At 37.9% G+C, this 14845-nt stretch overlaps 1 protein-coding gene across 14 annotated transcripts in view; it reads left to right on the top strand.

Annotated features, from left to right (window-relative positions):
- The first annotated feature begins 580 nt into the window (after positions 1 to 580).
- CREM (cAMP responsive element modulator) overlaps positions 581 to 14845 on the top strand; it is an 84118-nt gene continuing 69853 nt past the window's right edge. For 3 of the 14 annotated variants that reach the window (XM_069086514.1, XM_069086508.1, XM_069086507.1), the window contains exons 1-3: positions 587 to 721; positions 11915 to 12016; positions 14317 to 14440. In XM_069086514.1, coding sequence (XP_068942615.1) covers positions 11973 to 12016; positions 14317 to 14440 — 168 coding nt within the window. In that variant the 5' untranslated portion in view covers positions 587 to 721; positions 11915 to 11972. The other 11 variants (XM_069086504.1, XM_069086502.1, XM_069086511.1 and 8 more) reach the window with 8 other exon arrangements.

A 14845-nucleotide genomic window follows, 5' to 3' on the forward strand; every position in this document is an offset into this window, starting at 1 on the left:
CAGCGCGGCCTGAGCCCTGGAGTCGTCACTTTCGTCACCTAGACCCCGGGAAGAGCGAGAACTCGCAGGGCTCGAGTCTTGTCAAGGGGGCGTTTGTGACGGGGAGGAAGCGAAGGGAGGACGCACGGCGCTCGACCTGGCGGTCACAGCAGGCAGGAAACCTCCGCCTGGCGGTCACAGAAGGTCTCCCTCCGCCCCACCGCACCTGCCCGGGATGCCGGCAAGACTCTCCCTAACCCTTCGGGGCTGTCCCCCGGCGGAGGAGCGCCTCTCTTCAGGGTTCCAGGCTCGGACAACGGTGCAGAACTTGCGAAAAGTCGCCACGGGCGGCTGCGGACTGGGGAGAGAGCCCTCGAGCGGGCAGGGGGATGGGGGGTGGGGGGAAGTGGGAAGGGTAGGAGGGAGCGGGGGAAGGCTAGCGGCCGTTGAGCGTGTTTTGTAACCAATTGCCTTTTCGAGCGCCGCGCGCGCTGCGGTTGGTTCCGGTTCTACTTCCCCACTCCACCCCTACCCCGCCCCTCTCCTCAGGCCCCGCCCCTTAGCTCGGCTCCCTTCCCTTCTCAACCCCCGCCCCGCTTCACCCTCCGGGTCAGCCCCTCCCCCCGCCCCCTTCCAGCCCGTTCTATTTAATTGTTGAATTGTCAGCGCCGCCCGCCCGCTCGCGGCCGGCAGGGGGCGGAGTTAGAGCTTTGAACTTTTCCGCTGCGTGTGCCGGAGGGAGGTAAGGAGGGAGTGGGGGAGGGGAGGGGAGGGCAGGAGGTGAAGAGGTGGCTCAGCTCGGCCTCAGCTTCGGAGCTACATTTCGGGACCCCGGCGAAGAGGCCATCGTCGCATCCGAGCTGACGTGGGGGTTACGTGGAGCCGCCGCAGCGGCTGCCCTCGGCGGGGTTGCTGGGCGGCGGCGGCGCCACTCCTGAGCGGCGGCCCCGGGTCTCCGTCTCCACCTCCTCCCGCCCGTAATCAGTGACGAGGCCCGCTACGTAAATCCCTTCGCGGCGGGTAAGTAGCGCGTCTGCCCCCCGACCTAGAGAGCCGGGAGCCGCCGACGTTGGAGCGGGAGGAGCAGGAGCCGGAGGAGGAGGAGCAGCAGCAGACCCGGGGCTGCGCTGTGCGGTCCTGCCGGGGGCGGGTGGGGGGGGAGCGGGAGGAAGGAGGAAGGGAGGGGAGGGGACGAGCCGAGCGGAGGCCGCCGCGCTCGGAGCCCGCCCGCTGGCCTGTCTGCCTCCCTCCCGGGCCGCGCTGGAGGACCCGGAGCCTGGTCTAGAGGGAGGCGGGCGGCCGGGCCCAACTGTGCCTTCTCGCTCCCTCTCGGACCCCGCCGCCGGGGCAGGGCCGCCCTGCGGCTCCCCGCGGGCCGACGTTTCTGGATGTTCCTCCACCCACCTGCCGCGGGCTGGAAGACCCGGCCTGGGCCGGCTAGACGGGGCTCCGCGCCTCCCGCCCGCCTCTCCTTCCGGACTTGAGCAGGGGACGGCCGCGTCCCCCCGGCAGCTCCTCGGTGTCTGCTTTGGACTCTGCAGCCTGGATGGACGGAATCGCCCACCATCGTCCCTTTGCCATGGGCTCCGGGTCTGGAGCTCCGCCGGCATTGGAGGTGGACTTTGTGGACTTGGCGGCGGCGGGACCCTGGGGGTGTTCGTTGTAGGAGGCCGGGTGTGAGGTGACGCCGGGTTGTCACGAGGGCGTCAGAGATGCTGTCTAAATTATGATGCTGCCTAGAGAACCTGGGGCTGCCTCCTGTCTGGACCGAACTGGCTTCCCGGGGAGCCACGTAGTATAATGGGCCTCGCGATCCGGGGCAAAGCTAGTGAACTTAGGCCATCCGCAGTTTCTTAATCCGTAGAATGGGCGCAGTGTAGTATTTACCCTACGGAATGGTTGGGGTGCTCAGACCTTAAAAAGCTGGCATCCAAAGTGCGCTTATGTTTTCCATGACCTGTTAGGTCTTAGAAACTTTTGGTGTAAATGACATTCCTGTAAACTTAATCCCTTTCCAAGAACATATGAAGAGGCTGTTTAGTTTATTAATGGCTCGTGAAGGATGAATGAAACCTGTGAAGGTTGATTTCTTAGTGGGTTAGTCTTTACTGCCTGTGTGGGTATTTAGAGGGTTTTTAGTGATCATTAACTAGTTGAGATGTGGACATACATGTCTCAAATATTCCTTCTGTTTTTGCTTGATCCCTAAATTTGAAATCTGTTTAGAAATGACTTAGTTCAGCAAAATTTAATGTCAGTTACTTTGTTAATTGCTAAAGGAAAGGAGAGGGTTGAGTTAACCTAGAAATAGGTTTTTAAAAAATTGCTAAATGTTCGACTTTGTGGCCAGCTGGAGTGGAGCCAGTACTTCTTAGCATTTGTAAGCAAACCTTTGACTAAAAGTTTCTCTTTCGTTTACATTTATTCCTTGTACGGAATGGTGGTGTATGTGTAATTCCCTCCTTTTTGAAACGATCCAAGGTGGAAAATGATTCAGCATGAAAAAAATGTATTGGAAGTAAACGTTCTTTAGGGTGTTTTGTTACTAATACGTGTCCTGTTTCATTGAAGCAACTCTTTCAACCTTCCTCCTTTTGTATTATTGAAACCTAATTGTCAAGAGAACAAAGAATATTGTAAATTGTGTTCAAGCTTGAAAGAGATTATTCGAGTCAATGTGGGATAAGGTAATATGAACTTCGCAAATCTTAAAACCCTATATCTCAGTCATCTAGTGAATATTTTGCTAATGTATGCTTCAGTATCATGTCATTTCCTCCCAGCCCCTACTGTTTACTTCCAACCTTATTGAACACATATATGTGTTACCTTAAGTGTTGATTTTGACTCATGGTCATTTAGAACATTTGTTCATTTTTCTTTTCATTTTTGATCCCAACAGTTCTCTTCCATCATGATCCTCAAGCATTTGAGATTTGATGCCTGCAAAAACAGGCAGGATGGTTTTCAACCATCCATATCACGAAACAATTTTTTTCTATAAAATGCTTGAAAAAATGCATTATTGTCATGCTTAAAACAAGGGGTCTTCTGCAAAACAGCCTGTTTTGGCCTAGATGGTGTTGTGTATTAGTATAAATGAATATTTAAAGGCAGAGTGGCTTGCACAGTTACTCAACTGGAATATCACAAGATATTCTCAAGACTCTCTTTAACTACTATCAACATTGTCAATTTTTGGAGATTTACACCTGCACTTACTTAGTATATGTAGTATAATGTGATTTCCACTGGTATTTTTTCTTAGCCCTATTTTGTGGTTATTGTATTGTAACTACTCTGTACTTATTCACATATACATTTGTATATATGTTTATTGTTTAATTGTTAAAAGTTCAGGAGCAATTTTTTTATTTTAAAAATTAAAAATTTTAAATTTGGTATTGTTACTGTGGGGCCTATACATTTTTGACTTGATCATTAATGATTTTCTATAATTTCTTTCTAGAATTCCTAGGAAGTAGATTAAATCATAGTTACCTTGGGAGAGTCATCAAGATTAATAAAATGAATGAAAACTTAATTAGAATTATGATTTAGTTAGAATTATGAAAATTATTCGAATTTCCTGGAACAGCATACAATAGATTTTTTTTTCAGGTTTTCAAACATCCTACAGTACTATTTCATACTTGTCATGTGACTGACTCAAAAAAAGTTCTAATGGGGACTGCTGATATTATGATGGCTCTGACAACTCCTACATAGAGGAAGGTGAGATTAGACTAGAAAGATTTATCAAGGGAATTTGCCAAGGTAAAAAAAAAAAAACATTGTCTTGGGAATTAAGGATTTCTTGCCATTTTGATATCAGACCAGTTGAGAATTAGAAAACTTTCATATTAAAATTTTATGCCTGTTTATGCAATGAAATTAGAGGGACTAATACTTTGAGTGGTTTTTGGAGTCATTTTTGTACTGTTTGTGTACCTTTTCATGGTCTCTTACCAGAGAGAAAGATAACCAGCCAAATTTTATGTTTGAGTGGTTTTATAAGTGGTACTCACTAATGACATTCAATCTGTATGTGCCCATATTTGAAAAATAAACTGATTTTGTTAACCATTATTTATAGTGAATTATTTTAATGTTGTTAAGCTATCAAAATGACAGTTTCTGTTAGAAATTATGCTAAATACATCCAAATCTTTCATTGAGTTTCATTTCTTTATATACCAGTGATAATTTATATGCTAACTTTTCCTTAGAAAAACTTCCAAGTGGGAAAGTCCAGCACTAAATAAGATGGGAAATTTCTAATTCTGGTTCCCTTTACTGGCATGAATTATGCAAAAAGTCAGGTATTCAGCACAGTTGAAAAAACGGAGATACACCTGTGCTGTATATGAAATTTTGTACTTATGCTTTACTTAAAACCAACCAAAAGCTTATTGTTTCTACAAAGTGATTTAATATGCCCCTTGGAATACTTAAACTGAAGCATCTTGCTGCTGAAATATATTTACTATTAGTAAATAGGAATAATGTGAATAAATAAGGTACACAGAAAATTTCTCAAACATTATTCTAGTTGTCCAGACTCCCTCATCTCACTGTTTTCCAATATAGTTAAAATTTTATTGTAAGCAGTAGAGGTTCATCTGAACAGTTATATACAAAATTTTTTTGTAACCCATTCTTTTAAATACAATAAGAAATTAACACACAAGAATTCAGTAATGAATTCAAGCTCTCTTTACCTTCCCCAAATAAATTATTTTCTTCTGGTGGATTGGTTGCCTCTGAGTTCCACTTTCTTTTAATTCTCAGTTTTAGGTGCTCAGAAGCAAGAAAATAGGCAAAAGGCAGGAGTCATGTGGAAAAAAATCCCTTCAACTGGGGACTAGGTAATCTTGAACAGTCATTTTTGACTGCAGTCACCAAAATTGCAATCTATATAAAAATGTTGACTAGTTGATAATAAAGAAATTAGTTGGAATAATACCAAGTCTCCCCTTATACTCATTAACCCATGCTTTTAATTATGATTTGGATTCAAAATATTAACTCCTTTTAAAGGTGTATTCAGACACTATTGTTTGTTTGAAATTGTGGTACTTAAATACTCTTAAATTTGGCTGCTGTATTTTTCCTTCTCCTTTTCTGGGACCATCATGTGGCCATTCTAGACATCCTGTTCAGTCCTTGTACACCTGGGACCATTTTGTTTTAATGCTTCTGAATTCTTAGGGCCCTACTTAACTCCTCCCTATTCACATCCCTTCACCCCAGGTCTTTTAAAAATGGCACTTGTCTGTGATTCACCTGCTTGGTGAATCACATCAGTTTCTGGATTCTTATTTCTTTGATTTGGTCTTTGTAGGTATTAGTTTGTCCTTCGTCTTAGTTTGACTTATAGACTCTTATTTTGTCTGCAAGAACTGTGTTCTCTTTTACTATATATCTTGACAACCAGACATTTTGTCATTATTTGTTTTGTTTTCAGAAGGAAAAATGCAGTCAGTTCCACTTGAAGTATTGTGTCATTTTCTATCTGAAGTGTATTCAGTATTTCAGAGAATTAACAGGAAGCTCAGGTTGCCTAAAATGTTTAATGATCTCAATTCATATACTCCTTGTAATACCCCAAGTTACCTATGTTTATCTTTTGTCAGAGGAGAAAGTAGAACTTTTCAACACTTTATCTTTGAAAAGTAGAAAGTTATTATGATCCTTTTCTCTAGCAAAAGGGTCAGGCTTGTATGCCTGTATGGAGGATGAGATCAGGGAGGGTGGAGGAGGAGAGAACCAGTGGAAGCTGTCTGTTGCAATATCTGTGATATAATCATTAGAGGAAGAAGTAAAAGTAAAAAAAATCTTATGATGCCTTCATATTGACTTGTAATTGTACAAATACCTAAAAGCCAACAAGTCAAGAGTGTCTGATAAAGAATAAGTGAATGGAAGCCCAAAATAAATTTGTAAAAATTAGACAGTGGTTGTTGCATGGTAAAATTGTATATCCTTCAAACCTTTTTCTCATTAGATATTTACCTTTTCAAGGGAAGATCAAAATTTCAAAACAATGTAATGTCTAGGTAGATTTTCATATTACTTTATTGGGTTTGTTTTAATTGTTCAAGGATCCTCATGTCTCACAGGATCCGACTTTAATACTCTCAGTAGAATTCAGATAAAACCAAAATGTATCAGCTCTTCCTCAGGATAATCTGAGGTTGCCTCCAAATGATTGAATGATACAGGCATGTAAGACTCTCAACTAAGTAATATAGCAAATTTTAATCATGATCGAAGGAAATTTTGTTTATATGAAACTGACATTTGCCCCCCACCCCCATGCTGCCAACCTCAAGGTGTTCAATTAATTTTTTAATGTGAAAGGCAGAGTAGTCTGTAGTGTAAAGGTCTCAGGAACTGGACTGAAGCTCTTAATGCACAAGCTTGGATCAATCAAAATAGGCTATTTTATTTATTTTTTTCTTCTCTTCTCCTCTTCTTTCCTGTTCTTTTCTTTTTTTGGCTTTTTGGAGGGGAGAAGGAAGGGCATTTGGGGTTAAGTGACTTGCCCAAGGTGACAGGGCTAGTAAGTTTTAAGTGTATGAGGCTACATTTCAGGTCCTCCTGACTCCAGGGCCTGTGCTCTATTCACAGCACCACCTAGCCCCCTTAGTGCTATATTTTTCTAAAGCGACTGGTACAGTGTCAAAAAAAACCAAACCCTTGCAGATACTGGTAACACTGATCTGCTTTTTTTATATGGTTAAACAGTTTTAAGAGCTACCAGTAAATTCTATTAACTCTGGATTTCCAGATTACTCTGGTCATCAGAGTAGTCCAAAGTATAGGTGAACAATTTAAATTGGGTCATACGCAATTTGAGATTAAAATACACATATATTCTGACTTTTACTCTAACCCTTTCTCCTTTAGCCTCATCTAGTTTGTCATCAGGACTTAATGATGCAAATTCCTAAATGTCAACTCTAGTTTTCTTAAAATTGTGTATTTAATGCATTGGCAACAGGACAAAAAAAGCAGCTGGTTTTGGCTATTTTGATTTGGTTACCTATGATTTGTCACCTTAATGGTATGATAATATCCCCTAACTAGTACAAAAGAAGTGAAACCCCTTCCCCACTGTGGCATTTATATAATTAATAAGTATAATCTCCTGTTAATCATTAGACTCCACCTTATTCCTTGATGAATAGCATGAATTATATAATGAATTTGGGCAATACAAATGGACGGACAGTTTACATAATTTAGTCCCAGGCTTAGTTTATTCAGGAAAAAAGGAAGATATTTCTATTTTCTTACCAGAATCATCTGGAGACTTGTAGCTGTGACAGAGTAAATTGTGAAAGACAGTAAGAATTTTAAATTTCCTATTTTTTCAATGTCATAATGTTTTTGCCTGCCAAGGGACTTTGAAAAGAAGGGACATGTTTTCTTATGAGAGCATTCCAAGCCAAAATTGTTGGGGATGGCTTAGATTTAAGAAGAGATTTCTAGGAAAATTAAGAAGTTAAATGAAAAAATTTAAATAAAATTCTGAACAGTAAGATTTATTTTCAGCCTTAATTTTGTTGTTTAGTTGTTTTTCAGTTGTATCAAACTCTGTGACCCCTTTTTTGTGGGTTTTCTTGGCAGAGATACTGGAGTGGTTTGCTGTCTCCTCCTCCCCCTCATTTTACAGATAGGAAAGGAGGAAAACAGGGTTTAAGTGACTTGCCTAGGACCAAACAGCTGGTAAGTGTCTGAGGCTGATTTGATCTCAGGTCTTCATGACTCCTGGGCAGGTAGACAGGTCAGCAGATAAGAATGCTGGTCTTGAAGTCAGGAAGACTCATCTTTCTGAGTTCAAATTTGACTTCAGACACTTATTAGCTATGTGACCCTGGGCAAGTCACATAACACTATTTGCTTCTGTTTCCTCATCTGTAAAATGAGCTGGAGAAGGAAATGGCAAACCACTATAGTATCTACTAAGAAAACCCCAGGTGGGGTCACAAAGAGTTGTACACAAGTTAAAATAAAACAATAACTTCGTGACTCCAGGTCTGGCACTCTATCCACTTCACCACCCAGATGCCCTTCAGCCTTGAAGTATTGCTTTATCTACTATTTGTCCTTCTTGTGTGTTTTGAGTAATAGATTTTGTAAACTTTGGTGCTGTGAGTCAAGTAGGTGACTCAGTGGATGGACTATTTGACTTGGAGTCTGGAAGATCTCAGAGTTCTGCTTTGGACAAGGTAGTTAACCTCTCTGGCCCTCAGTTTTCTCATCTGTAAAATAGGAGTAATAATAATACCCACCTCACAGGGTTGTTTTGAAGATCAAATTAGATATTATGTAAAGCATTTTGTAAACTCTAAGTGCTATATAAAATTCTAACTTATTATTGAATAGCTTTTAATAGGACCATTTGTGTGCAATTTGGGGCTTATATTTGATTATACATTTGATATAACAAATGAATGGGCTTTTGTCTTCAATTAGAATTCTGTCAGTCGTTTTTCTTTTCTGTAAATTCTTTACAGTTGTTTTTCATATAGTCTATATCAGTTATACACAGCTGAATATTTCTTTCAGGCATTCTTAACACAGTCACTTAAAAATAAAGGAAACTTGAGGTGGCTAGGTGGCATAGTGAATAGAGCACCGGCTCTGGAGTCAAGAGGACCTGAGTTAAAATCTGGCCTCAGACACTTAACACATGCAAAGAAAAATTAGCTGTGTGACCTTGGGCAAGTCACTTAACCCCAACTCCCCTACCTTCCCCCCTCCAAAAGCCTAAATAAATAAATAAATAAAGGAAACTTCATGTGGGAGCCAGTATTGTATAATGAAAAAAAGTCTGTATTTGGAATCAAAGGACTTGGATTCCCAGGTTCAAGTCCCATCTTGGGCAAATCATCTGTTCTCTCTGGTCTTCTTTTTCCTTATCTGCAATGAGGAGGTTGGACTAGATTACCTTTAGGTTCCTTTCTAACTCTAAATTAATAGTCCCACATAAAGCATGTCTTTTGGGCAAATGTAATTTATGTCAAAGACAAATCATATTTCTAAAATAATATTTTAAGGTAAGTATTCTAGAAGCTGTCCTATGATGCCCTTGTTTTCCATGAAAGCATCCAAATTGTATAATCCATATTTCAGAAGACGCTAGTTATGAATCGTCATTTTATGTTTTTAATTGTTCTTAAACATTTCTCTAGATCAGTGGTTACCAGCATGGAGTATAAAAAGCTTATCAAGGGAATGGTTTTTATTTCTGAAAAAATTAATCTCTTATTTTGTCTTTCACTTATACAGTGGTGAACTTGAAAGGTATAAGGACTATAGGACCAGAAAAAGGTTAGGAACCCTGTATCTAAATCTTTTGAAATAGAAATAGACATCATACATGTAATGAAACTACTTAAACTTAGGACTTGAAGTAATTTACAATTACTAGAGAGATGATAGAGTATGTTATTTGTTTTTTCTCCTTAATTTCTGGAACATTTACTTTATTATTTTTTTTTTGGAGGGCAGTTGGGGTTAAGTGACTTGCCCAAGGTCACACAGCTAGTTTTTGTGTTAAGTGTCTGAAGCCAGATTTGAACTTAGGTCCTCCTGACTCCAGGGCAGGTGCTCTATTCACTGCGCCACCTAGCAGCCCCAGAATTAAATTTACTTTAATGCAGCCTATACCAAATTTTTTCTTTTCAAAGAAATCTCATTTTTGGGGTGCATCTATATTGGGTGATGAATGGAATGCTATAAATTTTCAAAAATGAAATATATTCGTTTTCATAAATGATTTGTTGTTAAAACAATGAATGTAGATAAAAAATATTTTTATCCTGTAGAACTTCATCAGTGTTTGTTAGAGCCTTTTTCAGAACTAATGTTTCAGTACTGAAGAACAGGGAAGATGGTTTGAATAATCATACTGGTTTATTTTTCATGAGTATCTTAAATGATAGATAATTCCCTAGTGTATACAAAAGATAGGTATGTTTTATTTACCTTTGAAGCATAGAGGTCTACATAGAAACATCACTTTTATTCCTTAGACAGTATTAAAAGAGGTATATTAACGTCGAAATATCACTGTGTCTATCTCCAAAGTTGTCATGATGAGAGTTGTTTGATGCTTGCAATGAACATAGCAGAGTAGACTAAGTATTTTTAAGTGCAAAATTAACATCTGTTTCCTAATTCAGACATTGTTTAAAAGTAAATCTTTGTTTAAAGAATATTCCTTATAGGGGCAACTAAATGGTACAGTGGATAGAACACCAGCCCTGGAGTCAGGAGGACCTAATTTCATATGTGGCCTCAGACACTTTCCTGGGCAAGTCACTTTACCCCAATTGCCTCCAAAATAAAAAAACAATATTGATTATAAATAATTTTAATGAGAAGTTAGCTGATGTGCCAAAGAAAATGGATTTACATACTGGTAGTGAGTTGGATTTCTACCAGAATTCTTTAGGATCAGACTTAGTGTAAAAGTTAAATAAAAAGTGAACAAGATGTTGAGCATCAAAATAACTAGTATATCACCAGGGAAACATTTTTTTTTTCCCCTCCAAGGGAGAATTTTGAGAATAACTACGGGGGGATCTGGTCTGTCTTTTCCTTGAGGTTTCCATTATCATCTTTTACATGTGGTTGTAGTGGCCCCAAAGATAGCACCTTATATGTTAATTTGTCAAGTTCTTAGCCTAGCTGGTTGATAAAGAAGCTTTTTGTGTCTTTTCTTGAGGGCCAGGACTATATTTATATTTGTATCCCAGAGTACCTGGCACATAATAAGCAAATAACACAATCATGTAAGACAGCACCTTGTCTTCAGGAAGCTTATAGTTATTTGGGGAAGGACAAAAACCATCAAATACCAGTATAAGAAAGCATCATTAATTGTCACAATGAGTAATCCAAAGGCATTTCCTTGTCTTATCCTATGATATTTAGCACCCCTAATTAGTAATAGGTGACAGTGCCATCATCACCTATTCTCACTATGGGGGTGTGTGGCTGCAACTTTCCTTTTTCATTAGCCTTAAAGATAGATAGGTGAATTATGCCACTTTGACTGTTGGTGAACACGAACATGTTGGTGGTATGACATTAGCATTTTGACAGTAAGAAAAGAGGAACTAACGAAAGTAATACTGGTTCCTAACCATTTTCCTACTGTTTTACAGGCAAAAACAATTCTCTCCTTTATCATTAGAATTAATAGACACCTCCAGGTAGGCTTACATATCCAAGTGCCGGTCTGTTTTCCTGAATTTGTTGTCCTAGTCATGTACTTGTACATACAAAGATGTCATCATATAATTTTAAAAGGAAATACTTTAGAAATTTAGGATTAATGGCATTTTGTTTTATAGTTAAATTGGTTAAAACAACCTTTCTTTTGGTTGAAGGAAGCATTTAAACCTTTTACAAAATGCATGATGTGTGAGAATCACTGCCAGGCAGAGTGTGAGGGGCATAGAGGATACAGGTGACACATGGAAGTTGAGTGGGGTTTCATTGTCAACAAAATTGGGCCTTCACAGAATTTTAATCAAGTATTGCTGGCTCTCGGACTAAGGTGCTATTAATACATATATTTGGTTTTGATAAGAGGCAACTAATGATAGAACTGTGAGGGCAATGAATATCACAAATTTTTATATTTCTGGCAGTAACTCTTAAGCTTTATACTGTAATTTCAGAAGTCTATTGATGTGAAAACTTTAATGTGACAACGAAAAAGAAAATTTAAGTATTTAAAAGCAGATTGAATGAATAATTGGAATTTTTACCTTGCTGCTTTTATCTTACGTCATTTTAATTGTATGAAAATTAGAATTATCTCCTTCCTGCTCTTATTTTGACAACAAAGTCTTAAATTGTTTTAATGGAAATTTTGTAATATCCCAAATTCAAAAGTATAATTTTACTGCAGGATAAATAGAAGAAGAAAACTGGGAAGGAGCAAAGCATTGTTTACAAATGTCTTAATAATGAGCAAATGTGGCAGGAAAAAATATATTAAGACAAGTATAAGGTAGGTAAATTTATGTTTATCTGGTTTTTAAAATAAGTTTTACTTTGAAAAAGTTAAAGTTAGAATGATAGACAAATGAAAGTTTTCTCTAAATATAAACTATGTATTCATTCATCCAGCAGATAATTTATTGAACTACTTTGTATATAGCACTGTACACACACACACACACACACACACACACACACACACACACGCACACGCACGTGTGGCAAATAGTCTCAGTTATCCTGAGTAGCTGGATCAGAGAGATAGAAATCATATTCATATTAAACTCTCCTTTCTTGTAAATAGTGCTATGAACAGAATATGACCTTTCTAGGTGATTTGGAGTCATTTTTTACTGTACTGTTTTATAATATAAAATGGCCTAAGGGACTGATGCCTTAAATACTTTTAGCCTGCTGTGGTTTTGTTAGTTTTATCTGCTTTTTACAGTTTTTCTGTTTCTCTCATTCTTGTAGGTCTTACTTTTTGTGGCTGACGTATCTGCCTGTAGAGCAAATAGCCTTCTCTGGTTTTGAATTGGCTGTGGGCTTGGTTGCAAACAAGATAATCAAGGTTTTTTGAATAATGATTGATGTAAGAGTAAAAAATAGGCTCTGAGCCCAGGCCCTGTGGGTGCCTCTAGTGTATGGACTTTTTTATATTTGATTTCGGTGGTCAGAGGGCCTTTGTTTTTTTTCTTTTTTTTCTTTTTGGTTTTCAGCTGAGTTCTGGATAGGTAAAGTTGTCATATTTAAGTTCCAGATAGGTAAAATGTATATAGAATAGTTTAATCATGCAGTGATAAGAAAGGGCTTATTCAAAAGAGGTGAGTTTTGAGCTGAGTCTTAAAGAACAGTGCTGCTTGTTTAAAGAAAGCAGGACAGTTGAGATAGAAGAATTGGTATGATTAAAAGCAAAGAGATAAGACTACTCAATCTGAATTGGATGGTGAGAGGCAAATAGATTGATTTGACCTTAGAAATAAAGGGACCAAGTTGAGGAATAACAAAGTATGAGGCTAGAAAATGAACGTGATTAGATGTTTGCTGTATAAGGAGTTTGGTAAGCTAAGAATTTTTAATTTAGAGTGATAAATCATGGCAGTAGATTATTGAAAGTTATTATGAAAGTGATAAGAGCACTTTCCTTTTGAGAAGTAATTATTTTGTTTGACAGCTATATTTAAGGTATACTAGAGAATGGAGTATGAACAGATTAATAAATAGGAAGCATATGTGATGAAGTTAGAAAACTTGGAAATCAGGTGTTGACAGAAATGGAAAAGAAATGGCTAGTCTGAGAAGCATTTTTGGAGGATGACTTCAGGAGAATTTTTTATATCTCTTTTTAGACTTTTGGTGAAAATAAATTATTGTGGTGGTAATAAGTGGGAAAGGGGGTTCATGATCAGGAAGATAAATTTTAAAATGGTCATTTTAAAAATGAATTGTTACATATTTGATGCAGTGAGCATGCCATTTAAAAGATTTCATATTTTCACCTTTTAGTTTGAAAGTGGAATTATTATAGGATTACTTACTCTTCTAGATAAAAATTCAAGATGATATTTATATAATATATATAACATATAATATTTATTTAAATTAAATTTAAAAGGAAACTGAAAATATTTAAAAAGATATCCCTATAGAAATAGATCCAATTTCTAAAAATGACTAAAACTCCCTGACATGTAATTTTGACTTCACATGGATAAAACTACATGATAGACTTATCATTAATTGCATGACTAAAAAAATAAATTAATTTTGTTATAATACTATGTTATAGACATGGGCAGTTTAAATAAATGATGAATAAGTTATTTTTATACAATAGAGATTGCTTTAAGTTTTTCATCTGTAAAGTGAGGGGAGTTGGGCTACATCAAGAAATCCCTTCAAGTTCTAAATATATGATATCTTTTCATGTCATTATCAGCAATTGTGGTGATAATAATAATAATGGTATCTCAACATTTATATATTGCTTTATAATAACAAAGGACTTTCACACCTACCTTTTGAAAACTTGAGTTAAGGAATATGCCAACAATTTCAATCATTTGGCTATAGCTGATCGTAAGAGAACAATGTGTTTTTTTTTTTAATATGCTTTCCTTGGGCAATGTCAGTAGAATAACTTGCCTAGAATTTAGAGATTTAGAATTTGTACTGTATTGATATATTCCGTAGGGCTAAGCATTCACTTTGAATGTAAAAAAAAATTTACAAATGAAATTATGTCAGAGTCAAACATAAATAGTGATTCTCGAGATAGGTGTCTAATAGTTTTCCCTTTTTTGTTTTCAGACAAATGACCATGGAAACAGTTGAATCTCAGCAGGATGGAGGTGTAACAGATTCTATAACAGATAGTGATTCTGCTCATGTACAAACTCAGACTGGTCAAAATTCCATTCCAACCCTAGCTCAGGTAAATTAAAATAGAAGCAATAGACTGAAACTGATAATAAAGTTGTAAATATATGGAAATAAGAACTGTGGCTCTATACTTGTTATTTTCTTGGAGGTGGTCTTTAATATGGTATATTCTTGGATGGTAATTATTTCTGATGCATAATTTGAAGGAAATATTGATGTTTTAATGGGTATATGATAACAACAAAAAATAAAACCCCCAAAGAAGAAAAAAAAGCAAGAAAAAACATATAATGCTCATAAAAACATTGAAAAAGAATTGTTGGTATACAGTTGGCATAACTATTATGTAACAGTAAAATCGAGTTATTTGGATAGAATGCTTGATTTTTTTTTTTAACTGCCTGTTAGTTACTTTTATTTTCTTTGACTGTTGGTATTTGAACATAAATATAAATTA

This window comes from Petaurus breviceps, unplaced genomic scaffold, assembly GCF_028583685.1.
Source record: "Petaurus breviceps papuanus isolate PSGF00001 unplaced genomic scaffold, PetGlider_PUasm1.0 178, whole genome shotgun sequence".
Taxonomy (NCBI): Eukaryota; Metazoa; Chordata; class Mammalia; order Diprotodontia; family Petauridae; genus Petaurus; species Petaurus breviceps.